The sequence below is a fragment of the Dreissena polymorpha genome, chromosome 6 (assembly GCF_020536995.1).
Source record: "Dreissena polymorpha isolate Duluth1 chromosome 6, UMN_Dpol_1.0, whole genome shotgun sequence".
Taxonomy (NCBI): domain Eukaryota; kingdom Metazoa; phylum Mollusca; class Bivalvia; order Myida; family Dreissenidae; genus Dreissena; species Dreissena polymorpha.
The window spans coordinates 104,083,748-104,103,975 of NC_068360.1; the positions used below are offsets into that span (position 1 = coordinate 104,083,748).

The 20,228-nt window shown below is 37.1% G+C and overlaps 1 protein-coding gene and 1 long non-coding RNA gene across 3 annotated transcripts in view; both read left to right on the top strand.

Annotated features, from left to right (window-relative positions):
• Positions 1-20,228, top strand: part of LOC127836362 (uncharacterized) — a 501,905-nt gene that overhangs the window by 456,377 nt on the left and 25,300 nt on the right. The window lies entirely within an intron of this gene.
• LOC127836352 (tyrosine-protein kinase SRK2-like) overlaps positions 1-20,228 on the top strand; it is an 82,136-nt gene that overhangs the window by 36,608 nt on the left and 25,300 nt on the right. For both annotated transcript variants that reach the window (XM_052362940.1, XM_052362939.1), the window contains exons 2-5: positions 4,756-4,879; positions 5,326-5,449; positions 8,769-8,917; positions 12,770-12,873. In XM_052362940.1, coding sequence (XP_052218900.1) covers positions 4,767-4,879; positions 5,326-5,449; positions 8,769-8,917; positions 12,770-12,873 — 490 coding nt within the window. In that variant the 5' untranslated portion in view covers positions 4,756-4,766. The remainder of the gene's footprint in view (positions 1-4,755; positions 4,880-5,325; positions 5,450-8,768; positions 8,918-12,769; positions 12,874-20,228) is intronic.

Genomic DNA, 20,228 nt, shown 5'->3' on the forward strand with positions numbered 1-20,228 from the left:
TGCTAAAACCTTGACATTTTGCTCTAAAATCAAAGTGCTTTCACCTACAACTTTGAAACTTCATATGTAAATGCACCTTAATGAGTTCTACACGCCACACTCATTTTTGGGTCACTAGGTCAAAGGTCAAGGTTACTGTTACCTCTAAAAAAAAAAAATTCAGACAAACTTTCATTTATTCAAAACTGCACCTGCAGCCGAGCGTTTGTACCCATTATGCGGTGCTCTTGTTTATCTTAACAATTTATTTAACTGCAACTTTTGTTTGAAGTTTCATTAAATAACTATGTACATACCTATAATGTCAAATGAATAATGTTTCTTTGTAACTGTGCACACTTAAGTGCCCTTTAAACAACAGAGCACATGCCCTTTCAAATTCTAGGCAGAGCATTGCTTAAAGGTCACAACTCATATCTGAGCATTGTACTGCTTATAAAGATTGGTAACATCATTTAACTGGCATTTAAAGAGGAAACATGCTTGACATGTGAGGGGATTTGTATGTTCAGTGCTAAATCAATTCCATGAAATATAGCAGAAAAAACCTGTATGTGTACCGAAACGGGAATTTTGTGGTTCTCCCTAAATTGATGAAGTACCTTTTATGGGTATTTTATGATGAAGGGAAAAAATGGTTGCATATCACTAAGACTTGTCATGGCTTAAGCCATTTTACCAGCAGTTGTTGTGAGGGCAAAGTATCAAATAGACTTCTTAACCCTTTCCCACTCAGAATCAAAAGTGAAAATCATGGCTATGTGCAAACAGAATAAAACCAGAACAGCCTGCGAGTAACTCGCAGTCTGTTCAGGTTTTATACTGTTTGCTGCTCATCAGTATCTAAGAATTGGAAATGAAGCCTTTAAAACTTGAATTTAGTAAGACAGGTCTTTTGTACAATAAAACTTTCTAATGGACTACATGTGCGTCAAAATAGGTATCCAAGTGGGTTAACTGGCAGAAAGTTGACTTTACCACACCTGAGGCCATGTTTTGACACACTGTTTACATCATTTGTATCATGATATGACCCTGGGACAGCCCTGCACTAAAATGCACACCCACTAGACTCAGACGTTTCCTGTTGGCCTTGCATTAATTAATTCTATGTTTATGTTTGGTTCATGTCCCCCAATTTACCCTTAAAATATTCTGACCTCAGAGCATTGGTTTTATTTTGTCAGATATGTGCTTTTGTTTTTATGAGCCGTTGAATAATATATTGTAAGTGTACTAAATTGTTCAATTGTGAAGCATCTTCTTTGCAACAATGTTTAAGGATTTTTGAAAACATTAATTTTGTTTTTTATTCATTTCAACATACCTGAAACCAGCATTGTTTTGTCTTAATTATGTGCCTTTCATCCAGTAGTAACCTCATTCAGTTTGTGTGTGTGCTGGAGGCCTATGGTTTATTTACCAAGACAAGGTCATGCTGTATAATCAACATAAATTGGTTAGGTAGGCGAGAAGCTTGTCTTATAAAATTCTAAATGCATTTTACAGGTAGTCATTTTGCCATGTTTGTTGCATTCAAATCAGATCTGTGTTTTGGGATCTGCTGTCTTTTACCTCATATAACAGAGGCCAATTAACCCTTTCAGTGCTGGAACCGAATTTTGAAGGCCTTTGCAAACAGTTTTGGATCCAGATGAGACGCCACAGAATCTCGTCAAGATCCAAACTGTTTGCTATTCTGATAGTATTCTTCGAAAAAAATCGAAGAAAATGCTATTTTTAGAAATTCAGCAGACAATATTTTAGCAGACAACAAATTTCCCAGCATGCAAAGGGTTAAAGGCCTCTCTTCCCCATACAAAATTTCATTAAAATCATGCAGTTTTCCCCTGTATCAAAAATAACACCAGCTTTTTCATTTTCTAGACAGGTTTTTCAGGGCTATTAATATTCTTCAAAGCAATAGGGCCTCTTCCCAAAGAGTAGAGATTACCCTCTGTTTTGAACACATCTCTTTAGCTCAGTTAGAAGCATTCTATACATATATGCCTTGCTCTGGCAAAATGGGGCTTAATGCATGTGCATTTAATATGTCTTGTTCTGAGAAAACTGGGCTTAATGCTTGTGCGTAAAGTGTCGTCCCAGATTAGCCTGTGCAGTCCGCACAGGCTAATCAGGGACGACACTTACCGCTTTTATGGTATTTTTAGTTCGAAGGAAGTCCCTTCTTACCGAAAATCAAGTATAAGAGGAAAGTGTCATCCCTGATTAGCCTGTGCGGACTGCAGAGGCTAATCTGGGACGACACTACACACATGCATTATGACCAGCTTTCACAGAACAAGACACATTTGTGTGGACTGCACAGGCTATTCTGGGACGACACTTTATGCACATGCATTATGACCAGCTTTCACAGAACAAGACACATTTGTGTGGACTGCACAGGCTAATCTGGGGTAACATATCTTGTATCTTTCGGCTTTAATGGTATTTTTCGTTTAAGGTAGTCTTGTTAGGCACAAGGTTAAAGCTGAAAGTTTTGTCCCAGATTAGCTTTTGCGTACCACACATGCATTAAGCCATTTTTCCGAGAGTGCAGCTTATTTAGTATATGGTTTTCTCGACTGTCCAGTCTTTTTGCAAAGTTACAAGAGCTAAGAGATTGTAAGGGGATTGTTGTCCCGTACCGGTGAAACCGGAGGGGACTTAAGGTTTGCGCTCTGTCTGTCAGTCAGTCTGTCACACTTTTCTGGATCCTGTGATAATTTCTTCATATTTTTTTCATAAAACTTGAAACATGGACAGATAGCAATATGGACATTATGCACGTCATTTCATTTTGTTCCTATGTCAAAAATTCTGGCTGCAATAGCAACAAATAAAAAATTAAAGTAAAAAATCTGAATATGGTGGAGTTTCAGCGGTAGGGGACCATATTGCTTGGCAATCTCTTGTTAATATGTGAGAAACTTTTTTAATGAACCAGAAATTGACTGCTGATGTTGTTTATCAAATTAAAAGTGCTTCAATCTCAGCTTGAGAAAAAGCCTACTATTTACTTTGAAGATTAATCCAGACTTTGATTGCTGATAATTTAGAAACTTAATTTCACCTGGGTTGGTTCAACAGGGTTGTGTCAGATTTAATTGGTTAGAATAAAGAATTGTTTTGAAACAGTTACAGTGTTAGAATATTGTTGTACCTTATATTGTATTCGTTAAAGCTTAATTTAGCTTTTTTATGACCACGGATCGAAAGATTGGATGTATGTTGTTTTTGGCCTGTCTGTGTGTCATTCATTCATTCATTGTGTGTCCCAAAACTTAAACCTTGGTTAAAGTTTTGCAATTATTTTTGCATTATTGAAGATAGCAACTTGATATTTGGCATGCTTATGTATCTCATGGAGCTGCACATTTTGAGTGGTGAAAGTTCAAAAGCATCCTTCAAGGTCAAAGGTCAAATATATGGCTTCAAAGCGGCGCAATAGGGGGCATTGTGTTTCTGACAAACACAGCTCTTGTTTAGTTTAAATGTTATGTACATAAATTATGTGTAAGTTAATACCCCACCACTTTAAATCAGTTATATGGTCATTTAATGTTAACCCTGCCCATGTGTTTTTTCTATGCATGTCTCCATCCTAAAACAGCAGCGTTCTTACTTAATGTTGAATCATCAGGCCAGTGAAGGTGAGTAACAGGAGATTACCAGTACCAGGTCTTTGGCCATTTATGGAATTGAACTTTAGCAGATACTTATAGGACCTCCCCAGTCACATCTGATACTAACATAGCATGATAGGCCCCATAGACACTATGCAATGTGGGTGTTTTTATGTTCATAATGGCTGATGATCCGCCGTAAATATGATGCCAACATAGGCCCATGAATATTGAACAGTGCGCTTGTAAGTACCTTTAGATTTGCTAACATGGTTCTTACTATGTGATGAAATTCATTTATAGGCATCACAGGCAAAATGCAGTGTTTTAATAATGATTGAACCGTGCCCTAGTAAAAATGCATGTGGGTAAACAGGGTTTTTTCAGCACTGTATGCCCCTCCGGAAAACGGAGGCACTCCCAAAGCAAACGGACCCGATCCCAAACCGAAATTATAAAAGAAATTCCCAATTTCCAAAAAAAAAAAAAAAATTTTTTTTTTTTTTTTTTTTTTTTTAGAATGAAGTGTCTTATAACTTGTGTGATTAACCAGTTTTTGTTTTGGTCAAAAATATCTGCTTTAAGGTTTTGACTGTTCAGTTCGTATCTCAGAGTGTAACTGTAACTGAAAAACAAAACTGCAGTTCTTGAATAAACATTGAACATGCCCAATATTGCATCTGTTTATATAAAGAGGACAAAATAACAATTAAAACAAATTTATTTGTTAAACCGCTGAATTATTTAAGCAAGATAAATGCACTATTTTTTCCCAAATGAGCCGTTTCATCGAAGCAAAAATTCCCGAAATGACCAATTTTGTTGATAAAAAATTCCCAATTTAGTCAGACTCCTTTTCCCAAAATAGGCAGAAAAACCCCGGGTAAAGTGATGTCTCCGGTTAGCCTGTTCAGTCTTCACAGGATAATCACGGATGACTCATTCTGCTTTTATGAAATTGTTCCTGTACAGAAAGTCCCTTCACAGCAAAAATCCAGTTAAGGTGGAAAGTGCCTGGAAAGCCTATACTATCTGCACAGGCTAATCTGGGACGACACCAAACATGCATGCATTAGGCTCTGTTTTCCCATAGTTAGGCTGAAGTCTATGGTTGTCTGTGTTTCAGAATGGCTGACGATGGCCCAGTCCCACCGCGGTAGTCTCAGGGAGAAACTACAAGAGGAATTTCTCTCATGTAAGATCTGCCTCGAGCCCTACCGTCGACCCAAGGCCCTCCCCTGTCTACATAGGTAAGCATAGCCCTGATGTCAACCCCATGCCTACGCTTGCCTGTCGACATGTAAGCGTACCTTGCATTGTCAGTTGCCAAATGTCAAAGAAATTGTGGATGCATTTTGAAGTAATGATCTTGTTTCATACTATTTAGAAAATTGTTAAGGTTTTTAAAGTGTCAGAATCTCTCATTAAGTTATAATGCATATTTAGGAATGATAAAGCTGGCATTTGACATATGAATATTAACACCGGATGTAAACTCAAAATATGCATTAAAAAAAGGACACAGGTGCTGTTATAATGTTAATAGGACTGTTATTAACAAATTGTTATTGTAGTTATGCAAACTTGTGCTATTATCCAAAACGGTCACTTAGTCATGATCATCTATTATAAACTTGAATGTTTGGTCCCATCTGCTCACACAAAGGTGTAGTGTAACCTTCTCTCTTGCTTGCAGTTTCTGTGAACACTGCCTGCGCGACTATGTAAGACGACACACAGGCCTGAGGCCAGGCTACTTTGCCTGCCCTATGTGCAGGAAAGACATCAAAGTGCCTGATGGAGGAATAGCTGAGTTTCAGGTAACACTACACCATAATGGCCCAACATGAAACAGCAAGACTATAAATAAACTATATATGAACTGGTGCACAAAGTTGCAGATAGCGCATTTAAAAAACATCTATTATGGTGCAACAGTTAATACTATGTCTAGTCAGGAAGTCTCAAACCTATTTTTAAGAGGCGTTTGGCAAGATGATTTTTGGTCTGGCAGATAGACAAAGACTGGCATTTTGCAATTCTCTTTCAATTGTTACTTTTGTACATGTCCTAAAGTAATTTCTACATTATTTTATTCATGACTAAAAAAGATTATACTTAGACATAGACACAGGGAAAGGCCTGAATTAAGTATTTAATTTCATTTTGAGTTTTTTGTGTATTGAAACGGAAGCATGTTTATTTGTTTTCTTGTAATATTGTGAAAAAATATAACTGATAAAACTTACACAATGTCTTACATTTTCATTTCCGATTCCTTACAAGTCTTTTTCTTCTGACATGTTGAAAGGCGAAAAAACACATGGCTCATAACTTATTCTTTCTCAAACCTTGTGATGTTATCACTACCAAATGTAATGTAAAATCCATACAGTATTGGTTGCGATGAATGGCTATTAATTTTACTTGCCAATTATATCTGTCAGTATTAAATGATAAAATTACAGATAAAAGGACAGATCTATTTGCGCAACTTTTGAAGGGGCCATTGACGTTGTTTTTCAATGGAATTCTGATTGGGCTCATAAATAGATTGTTGAATGTAATGTTAATGTAGGGCCATTGTAAATGATTATTGGTTTAGTGCGGATTGTCGGAAAATGAAGTGCTATGATGTCATCTGGTGTTATTTTGCTGCCTTTGTAAATATTGGTTTGATTTGATCTATAACATATTTGGCTTACTATCAATTTTTTCTGTCTTTTTGTGTGTGTGAAATGTTCGGGCCCCATCCATAAACTCAAATATTTTTATGCTCCCCATACTGTGAAACCATTATTAATCGTCAGGCATTAATTTTCATAAATTTCGTCAGTCGACCGATCGGCGAATTTAAGATCCTAACGAACAATCATGCTCTATGTTTGAACAAAAACAAATACCAAATTGAACAATATTTTTAAACTATACCGTAGACATGAGGCATAAAATTCCAACATAATCCATGCACACATTCACTGCTGTTTCGTAATCAAGATTAATCCGGTGTTGACACAAAGGGATGTAGATTACACAAGGTACTTAACTGACACGTGACACTTCTTTAAAACGCGTGTGCATTACAGCTGTATCGAATGCGTTGACTTCGTTTATGTAGAATGGTAATGAATTAGCGCTAATTGTTTATAACTTTATTACCCATTAGGTGCATTGTGTTTTTCAGGGGTGTTGCATATTAGCCATCACGCAGCGAATGCCGATGAAAGACAATAAACCAAATAAAAAGATGACGATGTGTGATCAACATGCGTATTTATCACAAATTAATAATGAATATTTTAATTGCTGTTTGTTGTTTGATTGTTTGCGTTTAACCACACTTATTACTATTTTATATGTATCAATTTATTTATTTTTAAATTATTGACATTATTGATTTATATACCGGTAGTTTACTTTTTAAGAACACACACACACATAGAGTTTCTAATTTTAATGTTGATATCAGAAAAAAAGCATTTTATTTGAAAAAAAAAACACTTAACAAACTGGAACCTCTTTCGTATAACACAAACAGTTTTAAAAACGGTATTGACAGCATTTTAATAAAAATCATACCAACTAGAACACATACCCAATTGGCAATTGGCTTCGTTGTTACAAACACTCGTTAACGGTTATTCGATCCCACTTGTCCGCTAATCATAACAATGAACGTGTTAATGGCATACATTAAGAGGGTCCATTACTGTCCCTTGATAACAAAAGACTAGTTAATTGGCATGTGACAAACAGGCCCCATATCCTGCAGTGATTCTCAAGTGTGTTCCCGCATTCGTACCACGATTTTTCGCAACTGCGATTGATCGCGAATATGTATTACACACAAATTGGATATTGACTGACGCATTTTTTAAAATTCAAAATCAGAAATCGGCGAATTTAAGTGCTGACGAAATCGTCATTTTTATAAAAATGGCGAAATTTTGTGCTGTCGAAAATAAATGGTTTCACAGTATATATATATCGGGAGCATATAGTTGCCAGTTTGTCCTTCCGTACTTCCGTACGTCACACTTTTGTTTCTCATAGCACCTTCAATACTTTACCGATCTCTTTCATATTTGGCATGTAGATACCTTGCATGGACTTCTACCTTTTGATGATGTTTGAGGTCACTGGGGTCAAGGTCACCAAGGCTATTAATAGATTTTTCAGTCACACTTTTGTTACAGTTTCTCATAGCACCTTCAATACTTTACCAATTTATTGTTCCTGAGCCTAATTCCCAAAATGAAAAAAACAACATCATCATGTTCAAGTAGAGCAAAGAACTTATTTATTGCCAAAAAATATTTTGCTTGTAAAATATCCATATCCCATAAATGATGAAAAGTTTCTACTGTAACTGTTGAAGCTATGTTAGCAAGCAGTTGATTCAAATAGGGTGCCATTAAAAGCCTTAGTGTGTGTCAATAAGAAAGTTTGCGGTTTTCAAAGTAGAGGTTGCTTTCTGAGACTCTTGGACATGCTAACAATGGTTGCTATGGTTACTGTTTGTTGCAGGATAACTCTGCTGCTGAGTGTCTTGGACATGCTAACAAGTGTTGCTATGGTTTCTCTTTGTTGCAGGATAACTTTCTGCTGCTGAGTGTCTTGGACATGCTAACAAGGGTTGCTATGGTTTCTCTTTGTTGCAGGATAACTTTCTGCTGCTGAGTCTCTTGTACATGCTAACAATGGTTGCTATGGTTACTGTTTATTGCAGGATTATTTTCTGCTGCTGAGTCTCTCAGACACGCAAAGAATGGTTGCTATGGTTACTGTTTATTGCAGGATAACTTTCTGCTGTGAGTCACTCAGACATGCTAAGAATGGTTGCTATGGTTACTGTTTATTGCAGAATAACTTTCTGCTGTTGAGTCTCTCAGACATGCTAAGAATGGTTGCTGTGGTTACTGATTGTTGTAGGATAACTTTTTGCTGCTGTGTCTCTTAGACACGCTAACAGGGGTTGCTTTGGTTACTGTTTATTGCTGGATAACTTTCTGTTGCTGAGTCTCTTTGACATGCTAACAATGGCTGCTATGGTTACTGTTTGTTGCAGGATAGCTTTTTGCTGCTGAGTCTCTTGGACATGCAAACAATGGTTGCTATGGTTACAACTGTTTGTTACAGGATAACTTTCTGCTGCTGAGTCTCTCGGACACTCTAGATGAGGAGGAGGTGGGGGAGGTGTGGCAGAAGGAGTCCATCAGCTCCCACCTCTCCCCACCACGCAGCCTTGTCCCTCCCACCCCCTTCGAGGAGAAACTTAAAGAGTATGAGTAAGTACTGGTTGTTGTAATGCTTAGGAATAACTTGGCCAAGCTCTGGCAAAATGTGGCTTAGTTCATGTGTGTATAGGGTTTGTAGGCATAGCAGGGGACAAAAATTCCACTCGTCCGCTCGTTTTGACGAGTGAAATCTTGAAAGGACGAGTGAATTTCCCTAAAGCTCTCGTCCTACAGGACGAGTGAAAAAAACTGATGTTAAAATATGTATTTTCTGACCAGTAAGACTCTTTTTCATTAAATAAAATCATTTCTTAAAGCATATCTATTCCGAAAGTAGAACGGGAATGAACCGGAAATCGTAATTGTAAATTTCATACAGCAGGTGCGCGTTGTTATGCGAGACTGTGTCCCGAGTAAATATTGGCTTTTTAGTGTAAACTTTGAGCGTCCATGTTGACAGGGAACCATCTGACTTCATTCACTGTAAGTATTTATTTTTTTAAAGAATTATTTTACTGCAAAGTACGGTTTTAAACCAGTCTGAATTTCATCTGAAAAATGTCTGACATACGAGCGTTCTTTAAAGGGGGCAGGAGCGATGTTCAACCATCCGAAATGGAAAGCACGCAAGCATTAGAAAAAGGAAAAAACAAATTTGTCTTCATTTATTAGCTCATCTATTTTTTGAAAAAAAATTATGAGCTATTGTCATCACCTTGGCGTCGGCGTCGGCGTCGGCGTCCGGTTAAGTTTTGCGTTTAGGTCCACTTTTCTCAGAAAGTATCAATGCTATTGCATTCAAACTTGGTACACTTACTTACTATCATGAGGGGACTGGGCAGGCAAAGTTAGATAACTCTGGCTTGCATTTTGACTGAATTATGTGCCCTTTTTATACTTAGAAAATTGAAAATTTTGGTTAAGTTTTGCGTTTAGGTCCACTTTTTTCAGAAAGTATCAATGCTATTGCATTCAAACTTGGTACACTTACTTACTATCATGAGGGGACTGGGCACGCAAAGTTAGATAACTCTGGCGTGCATTTTGACAGAATTATGTGCCCTTTTTATACTTAGAAAATTGAAAATTTTTGTTAAGTTTTGTGTTAAGGTCCATTTTATTCCTTAAGTATCAAAGCTATTGCTTTCATACTTGCAACACTTACTAACTACCGTAAGGGGACTGTGCAGGCAAAGTTATGTAACTCTGACTGGCATTTGGACGGAATTATGGGCCCTTTATACTTAGAAAATTGAAAGTTTGGTTAAGTTTTGTGTTTTGGTCCACTTTACCCCTAAAGTATCATAGGTATTGCTATCATACTTGGAACACTCGCAAACTATCATAAGGGTACAGTAAAAGGACAAGTTGCATAACTCTGGATGTCATTTTTACGGAATTATGGCCCTTTTTTTACTAAGTAACTTTGAATATATGGTTAAATTTTGTGTTTCGATCCACTTTACTTCTTAAGTATCAAGGCTATTGCTTTCAAACTTCAAATACTTTCATGCTATCATGAGGTTACTGTACCTGGCAAGTTGAATTTTACCTTGACCTTTGAATGACCTTGACTCTCAAGGTCAAATTATTAAATTTCTCTAAAATTGCCATAACTTCTTTATTTATGATTAGATTTGATTGATACTTTGACAAAACTACTCTTACCTGACATACCACAATAGACTCCACCCAAACCATCGCCCGTGCCCCCCCCCCCCCCCCCCAACCCCCCCCCCCCCCCCCCCCTATTTTTTTTTTTTTTTTTTTTTTTTTTTTTTTTTTTTTTTAAGATCATCTCACAAATGACCACCACACCCTCACACTATACCCCCCCCCCCCCCCCACCCCACCCCCTCCCCAATTTTTTTTTTAAACGGTTAAAAAACAAAACTATTTATTTTGATTATTTTATGTTTGAAATACCGTCCAACCATCGCACCCAAGAATCCCCCCCCCCCCCACCCCCCCCTCCCCCCATCCGAATCCCACCCCCCCCCCCCCCCCCCCCCTATTTTTTTTTTTTTTTTTTTTAAGATCATCTCACAAATTACCACCACACCCTCACACTATACCCCCCCACCTCACCCCCCCCCCCCCCCATTTTTTTTTATGAAACGGTTAAAAAACACAAATACTTATTTTTATTATTTTATGTTTGAAATACCGTCCAACCATCGCACCCAAGAATCCCCCAACCACCACCCCCCCCCCCCCCCCCCCCCTCGATTTTTTTTTTCGCATTTTTCGCATTTTTGGAAGAAAATGTAATAAATGTCCACACCACCACACAATGCACCGCTCTTCACTCCACCCCTCCCTCCTTTGTGATTGAAAATGAGAGTCCCTTCACCTTTAAAAAGAAAATAGATGAGCGGTCTGCACCCGCAAGGCGGTGCTCTTGTTTATTTTGTGTTCCTCATAAATAAAGTAAGTTAACATTTCTTCTGTGATCAGCTGGCATGAATAACTTAGTAAGCAGCATTTTAGCAGTGATTTAGGAAACATTGTTAGTCATATCAGTCCTTTGCAATCTTTCTTTCACACATATTTGAAGGACAAGTGCATGTGTTTGCAGGACGAGTGAAAATTTTAATGCACTTGTCCTGCAGGACGAGAGCCATTTATAAATATTTTTGTCCCCTGGGCATAGGATAATCAGGGAGGGAATTCCGCCTAAACTGGATCTAGGATAATCAAAATCTTGTTAGAACAAAAAATTACATAAAAGCGGACAGTTTCATCCTTAATTATCCTGGGCTGATTTCTCAGTCTTATCTGGGACAACACTATGCAAATGCATTAAGTGTCTAATATAAATGATGGAAATTAATAGTTGTACAACCTTTCCAACCCAGTTTGAGGAGAATGTCATTGAAAAGGATTAAGAACTAGCAGTTGTGATGCTTTTTTGAAGAAATATGAGGACATAGTAATGCATTACCCACCCACCCTGTTAGATGAGAAATGGAAATAATATGAGTTAATAGCACCATGACCATTGTCATTCAATTTGTGGAGAAATGGAAATAATATGAGTTAATAGCACCATGACCCTTGTCATTCAATTTGTGGAGAAATGGAAATAATATGCGTTAGTCATTAGTATGCCCCACCCACACTTCTTTGAAGAAATAAATGAAAGAATATAAGTGTGACTTTGAATAGACCCACCCATACCATTTTGCAGAAAAATAAACTATTAGGAGCTGCAAGTAGTTGCAATTTTCTACCCACCGAGTTGAAATAGAGAAAATAGTAAATAAAACAATGCAATCACGTAATAAATAACCCAGTATGAAAAGTAAGTCAAGTAAGGTTTGGTAACAAACAAAAATTCTGAACTTATTGAATCAAATAGGGTGTGAAATGACAACCGATATCACATGGCTATGTGCAAACAGCATTAAACCAGAACAGCCTGCGAGTAACTCGCAGTCGTATCTTAGGGTAGGAATTAAGGAAATAAAGCCTTTAAAACTTGAAATCAGTAAGAAAGGTATTTAATTAAATGTAACTTTCTAAGAACAACAAAAGGGTAAAAATACGTATCTAAGTAGTAAAGGGATAATACAGCATAGCCTCTTTTTGGTAAAACTAGCCAATATGCATGTGCGTTAAGTGTTGTCCCCGATTAGCCTTTGCAATAGGCAATGGCTTACCATGAACAACACTTTTTGCGTAATCTTGATATTTGTTGAAGACTTCCTATAATAAACAAAAATATCCATAAAAGCGGAAAGTGTTGTCCCTGATTAGCCTGGGAGGACTGCACAGGCTAATCTGGGACGGCACTTTACGCACATGCATTATGCCCAGTTTTCTCAGAACAAGACACATATGTATCTATGTTAAGCCCTGTTTTCCCAGATGAAGGCTCAAGTAGTTTTGCTGGTCTTTCAGGTGGTACTTTGGCCAGGTGAGCCGCAACGCCTCAGAAGAGTGGCTGCTGTCCTCTGGCTACCCCAAGGGATCCTTTTTAGTGAGGCAGGGGGAGGCCTCACCAGGTAAATGATAGCACTGTCAGTGGGATTCTTATGTCCCCCAGTTTATACTGGGGGACATATTGTTTTTGCCCTATCTGTTGGTTCGGTTGTTGGTTTGTTTTTGTCAAACTTTAACATTGGCCATAACTTTTGCAATATTGAAGATAGCAACTTGATATTTGTCATGCATGTGTACAATGTATCTCATGGAGCTGCACATTTTGAATGGTGAAAGGTAAAGGTCATCCTTCAAGGTCAAATATATGGGTCAAAATCGCTCATTACCTCGACTATAATATGTATACAGTTGAGCTATCCTACTCGCCCCGGCATCGGCATGAGCATTGGAATGTTAAAGTTTGCGTACCACTTGACATATTGCTTTTTTATTTTGCATACTTCTTTACCAACATGACCCCAATCTATAAACAAGAGCAGACAACTGTATCTTGTATTTTGTAAGGATTTTGGTCTTTTTTTCACGTAGAAAATTGAAAAGTTGGTTAAGTTTTGTGTTTAGATCCACTTTATTCCTAAAGTATCAAAACTATTGCTTTCATACTTGTAACACTAACTATAATAAGGGGACTGTGCAGGCAAAGTTATGTTACTCTGACTGGCATTTTGACAGAATTATGGCCCCTTTTATACTTAGATAATTGAACATTTGGTTAAGTTTTGTGTGTTGGTCCATTTTACTCCTAAAGGATCATAGCTATAATTGCTTTCAGACTTGGAACACTCGCTAACTATCATAAGGGGACTGTACAGGAAAAGTTGCATAACTCTTGTTGGCATTTTAACGGAACTATGGCCCTTTTATGCTTTTTATTCCCAAAATAAATTTTGGGGGGAGCATAATATAATAGTCGCTGCTTCGTCTGTCTGTCCGTGTGTCCGTCCGTCCGTGCACAATTTTTGTCCGGGTTATTTTTCAGCAAATAATGACGGGAATTCAATGAAACTTTATGAGAAGCTTCACTACCAAGAGGAGATGTGCATATTATCAGCGGGTTCTGGTCAGATGATTTTTCACAGAGTTATGGCCCTTTGAAATTTTCTATAAAAAATTGTTGTCCTCCCAACTACTGTGCCCTCAAGACGTTTCCTTTTATCTGAATATATAGTGCAATATTGTGACAAAAAAAACTTTGGGGAGCATCACCCGTCTCCGACGGTTTCTTGTTTGACTTAGTCACTTTGAATATTTTGTTAAATTTTGTGTTTAGATCCACTTTAATTCTAAAGTATAAAGGCTATTGCTTTCAAACTTCAAATACATTCTTATTATCATGAGGGTACTGTACATGGCAAGTTGAATTTGACCTTGACCTTTGAATTACCTTGACCCTCAAGGTCAAATTAATAAATTTTGCTTAAATTGCCATAACTTCTTTTTATACGCCCGTTTTTAAAAACGGGTAGTATTATACAGTACAGCTCACGCAAAACCAACAAAATCCGCGGCTACGCCGCGGACACACTCTTTCGTTTTCGAAATTACTCCGCATCTACAACGAGTATTCCCTCGGCATCATGCCGAGGCACTCCGCGATAATTCGCGGAGTTACGCCGCGTCTGTTCCTGCCTCGGCATCGATCCGCGGCATCACGCCGCGTCTTTACACGCGGCGGTTCGCCGAAAAAATACAAATATTTATTATATACTATAACACATGTTAAATATTTTCTTACATAAACGATTATTAGAAACAGATACAAATAATACGTTGATATGTTTACTTCTGCGTGATTGTGTAAACCTTTGGTCAGCTTCTCTACATACGTAACTTCATACATAATGATTTTGTAGGTCATTATAACCATATCAATGAACCTTACACAGTTTAATCTCGAACATGATCTCGGAAACAAGATTTGCTTTAAACATCGAAAATAACATATTGAGTATCATAAGATTTGCGAAAATACATGTGAGAACCAAACAACTATACACATAGAAAACAAATATAAATAATGTTGGCAATTTTAATAAAAACTTATATTCGTTTATATTTAAAAATGATTACTTTCACTTCGTCCCGATTTTCAGTAATGGCCATGTACATGTTGCATCTAAATATAAATTTAATTAACGAAATTATCGGGCAATATATTGAAACATTAAACTCCGCATAAATGTGACTACCAAAATAATATTGCGACGCAAAACAGTATCATGATTGTGACAATAAAATACACTTGTAAATCTGCTGTTCTCTTAGAAATTGCGCGAAAATAAAGATGACTTGTGTAATATCACGTTATCTGCCTGGAAAGCGTGAGCATTTTCATTGTAATTTTAATAAATCTGTGCAAATAATACGAGGATATAACAAGTTATATATGCGTATGCGAATGCAAAAGAAAATGCAGTGAGACCCCCGCCTTAAAATATCGAATTTTATACTGAAACATTAGGCGGTTAATCTTTTGATTTGTCGGCATTTTGTTTCATTTCAGACTCCATGCAGTTTTCAGATCATAATCTCAGTGCTTGTTTACCCGAACTCGTTAGTTTCTGGACACGTGTGCTACTGAAAATAAGCACCGGTTATGGCCCAAACAAGCACAAAGTGTCTAGTCTCCCGTGTGTTTTATCCCTAAATGTTAGATAAGCACGTGCACTATTAATTATTATGTTGGTCAGTACAAAAGGCCTTCTGAAAACCGCCGACTGCGTCTTTGTTTTATTGCTCAATCCACAGGTGGTTAGCGTGTGGCTATGATATTAATTAGTGAAAACATCATTTTGAATGATAAATAATCATATTATAACGAAAAATTAACTTTTCTGAAAAAAAAAATTTCACTATCAAATATATATATAACAAGGTATGCAACTCAAAATCACCCCAAAACGGGGTGCATCGCTTTGAACAGCCATATCTTCATCAATTGTGCAGCGATTTTCACGATCTCGGTCTTATTCAACGCAGAAATGAATTTCCTTTCTGGAAATGTATATGTCTTGCAATATTTTTACAAATGCTGGGTCAACTTTTAAGAAATAACACGATACACAACACGCATGACCCAGTTGACAGTGATCATGTATTCTTTATGAATGAAATCTCCAGTTGTAAAGACACACCTCCGCATTGGACCAATGAAATCACTCGTATGTTTAAAATGTCAGTTAGTTGAAATGTATGTAAACAAAGGTTTCAAACGGCGCTGGACAGTTAGTCTTGATGCAGAATGTAACGACAAGAACGGTAATAATGTTTTTTCATACGTTTTATTGAATTATGGTATCGAACTACATGAACTTTGTAGGGAAGTTGCCCTTTACTCCGTGAAGATTTCAGTCTTAAAGACAGCATGATCACTGTCAACTGGGTCATGCGTGTTGTGTATCGTGTTATTTCTTAAAAGTTGACCCAGCATTTGTAAAAATATTGCAAGACATATACATTTCCAGAAAGGAAATTCATTTCTGCGTTGAATAAGACCGAGATCGTGAAAATCGCTGCACAATTGATGAAGATATGGCTGTTCAAAGCGATGCACCCCGTTTTGGGCTGACTTTGAGTTGCATACCTTGTTATATATATATTTGATAGTGAAATATTTTTTTTTTCAGAAAAGTTAATTTTTCGTTATAATATGATTATTTATCATTCAAAATGATGTTTTCACTAATTAATATCATAGCCACACGCTAACCACCTGTGGCTCAATCAAGCACCGATAATCCAATATCCCGTGTATTACAAAAACACACGCTTTAGATAAGCACGTGTCGTCTGTCAAAACCATAATTTATCAGTAAACATATCGAAGTAATTCTCGTATATCATCTCGGAAACGGGACATTTACCATTACGATATTTTTTTCATAAGATTTGCTTAAAACAAATGAGAACCAATCAAACATACACGGACAAAACAAAATATAAATAATTATGACAAATTTAATGGAAAAAAAAACGTTGGTTTATTTTCGAAAAATCGCTTTTCCTTTCTCCCAATTTTCAGAAAATGACTTATACATGTTGCATAAAATCTAAATATAGATGACGCTGTTTATTGGTCGTTGTAAAAGAATATAAACTTTACACGGCACTTTGTGTGCAATCAGATACAATACAGTAATTGTTGCAATATTGAACGAATTAAAATATTAAAATGATACAGCGTTTTTGACCTTTATTTTATTCAGGAAAATGTCAAAATCATTTGCGATATACCCCGGTACTCAAATGGAAATTCACTACGAAGTTTTACAATGTTGTCTGCGCTACGTAGTTTTGTGTATCAATAAATTCGCCCACGCCTATTTTCGCACGCTTTTCGTTTAAGACAAACGCTGGACATGAAAATATCATGGGCATATATATGTATTTATTTGTGTTACCCATGTCCCGATTGGACACCTATTTCATCAAATCTTTATTAGAAACATATGCCGAAATTCATTTGATATTTTTTTAAATGTTGGATGTCTGTGTTAATGAGTTTTCTTGAGCACTTTTCTCGTCAGTAATAATCAGAATTTGCATTTGAAAATGGAATATACGGGATTAGCGGGTAATGGATAGAGACGGGAAAATTCATATGTATGTGGTAATCGATAATGACAGTCATAAACGCATGTATCGGGGAAACGACAAACTCGGGATTATACGCATCTATCAGGGAAAGGGTTAAGAAACAGTTAATAAAGATAATTTGGACAGATGATGCAAAACCTTATTGTCAATGTATTATGTAGTGAATTGTTTCGCAACGTTGTAACGCTCCATGTAATAAATTTTATGATGCGAAACTCGGAGTCCATTTCTATCCGAGGAACATGTACATTGTAAATTATAATTAATACGATTGTCCGCCGAATGACTCGACATCATCAACAAATTACTCGGCATCATGCCGAGGCGAGTCGCGGAGACAAAATGCGGAGTGCCTCGGCGGACAGACGCGGCTACTCGGCGACCAGATAGTCGATTCCGAGTCGACTCCGCGAACACAAGATGGCGTCTGACTCCGCGGATCGCGGAATATGTTTGTTTTGCGTGAGCTGTACTGTAGTTTCACCCTTGGCGGGCGGGCTGGCGGCGTCCACAGCAGTGTCTGCTCTTTAATTCAAATAGTTTTCATCCAATCTTCACCAAACTTGGTCAGAAGTTGTGTCTAGACAATATCTAGGTCAAGTTCGAATATGGGTCATGCCAAGTTAAAAACTAGGTCACGGGGTCACTTTGTGCATTTCAAGGATTAAGCAGTGTTTGCTCTCTAATTGAAATAGTTTTCACCCGATCTTCACCAAATTTGGTCAGAAGTTGTGTCTAGATGATATGTAGGTCACGTACAAATAGGGGTCATGCCGGGTCAAAAACAAGGTCACGAGGTTACTTAGTGCATTTCAAGCATTTAGCATGGTGTCCGCTCTCTAATTGAAGTAGTTTTCATCTGATCTTTACCTAATTTGGTCAGAAATTGTGTCGAGATGATATGTAGGTCAAGTTCAAATATGGGTCATGACGGGTCAAAAATGAGGTCACGAGGTCACATAGTGCATTTCAAGCATTTAGCATGGTGTCCGCTCTCTGATTGAAGTAGTTTTCATCTGATCTTCACCAAATTTAGTCAGATGTTACATCTAAATGATATCAGGTCAAGTTAAAAAATGGGTCTTGCCGGGTCAATAACTAGGTCTCGAGGTCACTTAGTACATTTTAAGCATTGAGCATGGTGTCCAAAACCTTCGAACAAGCGTATCTTGTGACAGTTTGGCACTCTTGTTTTATTATCAGATTTGATTCATACTTTGGCAAAACAACACTTACCTGACATACCACAATTAACTCCACCCAAACCATCCTTAAGGCCCCACCACAGATTCACCCCCACCCCCTCAAAAAAATAAATACATATTTGTTTTCCTTTTTTTTCATATTTTTGAAAGAACATCTAATACATGAGCACCCCCTTACACCCCCCTCTCCAACCCACCCTTCCCCCCACCCAAAAAGATTTTTTTTAAACATGGTAAAAAAAACTTACAAATATTTATTTATTTCATTTTTGAAGGACTGTCCAACCATCCCACCCAAGCTATTGCTATCAAACTTGAAATAAAATCTTATAACTTTGTTTTATGTCTTTACAAATGGTCAATAGATTGTGAACTCAGAATCGTCCCTAAAGTACAACTTCTTTAAAACATAAGCGATCAATATGTTTCAATTATGGTCCTCTTCCACTTAGAATATGACTATATTACCTTGACCATATTGAATATGAACAATTTCCCCATGATGGCTTACATTATACTGTCAAGCACTCGAATAGTCGAGCGCGCTGTCTTCTGACAGCTCTTGTTTAATATACACTAACTTCGAAACAACTTCTCATGAGCTGCACATTTTGAGTGGTGAAAGGACAAGGTCATCCTTCAAGGTCACAAGGTCATTCTCAAGGTCAAAGGTCAAATATATGGGGGGACATAGTGTTTCACAAACACATATTGTTTGCTTATGGAAAGCTAAATTATATTTACTAAGGTTTAAATAGAAATACTGATAACATCTATTTCTAATTCATCTGGGATATATATGCTCTCAAATGTTCTTGTATTTCTAAGACTATACATTATTAGCTCATCTATTTTTTGAAAAAAAATTATGAGCTATTGTCATCACCTTGGCGTCGGCGTTGGCGTCGGCGTCCGGTTAAGTTTTGCGTTTAGGTCCACTTTTCTCAGAAAGTATCAATGCTATTGCATTCAAACTTGGAACACTTACTTACTATCATGAGGGGACTGGGCAGGCAAAGTTAGATAACTCTGGCGTGCATTTTGACAGAATTATGTGCCCTTTTTATACTTAAAAAATGGAAAATTTTGGTTAAGTTTTGCGTTTAGTTCCACTTTTCTCAGTAAGTATCAATGCTATTGCATTCAAACTTGGTACACTTACTTACTATCATGAGGGGACTGGGCAGGCAAAGTTAGATAACTTGGTATGCATTTTGACAGAATTATGTGCCCTTTTTATACTTAGAAAATTGACAATTTTGGTTAAGTTTTGTGTTTAGGTCCATTTTATTCCTTAAGCATCAAAGCTATTGCTTTCATACTTGCAACACTTACTAACTATCATAAGGGGACTGTGCAAGCAAAGTAATGTAACTCTGACTGGCATTTTGACAGAATTATGTGCCCTTTTTATACTTAGAAAATTGAAAATTTGATTAAGTTTTGTGTTTAGGTCCACTTTATTCCTACAGTATCAATGCTATTGCTTTCATACTTGCAAGATTTATGAACTATCATAAGGGGACGGTGCAGGCAAAGTTATGTAACTCTGACTGGCATTTGGACTGAATTATGGGCCCTTTATACTTAGAAAATTGAAAATTTGGTTAAGATTT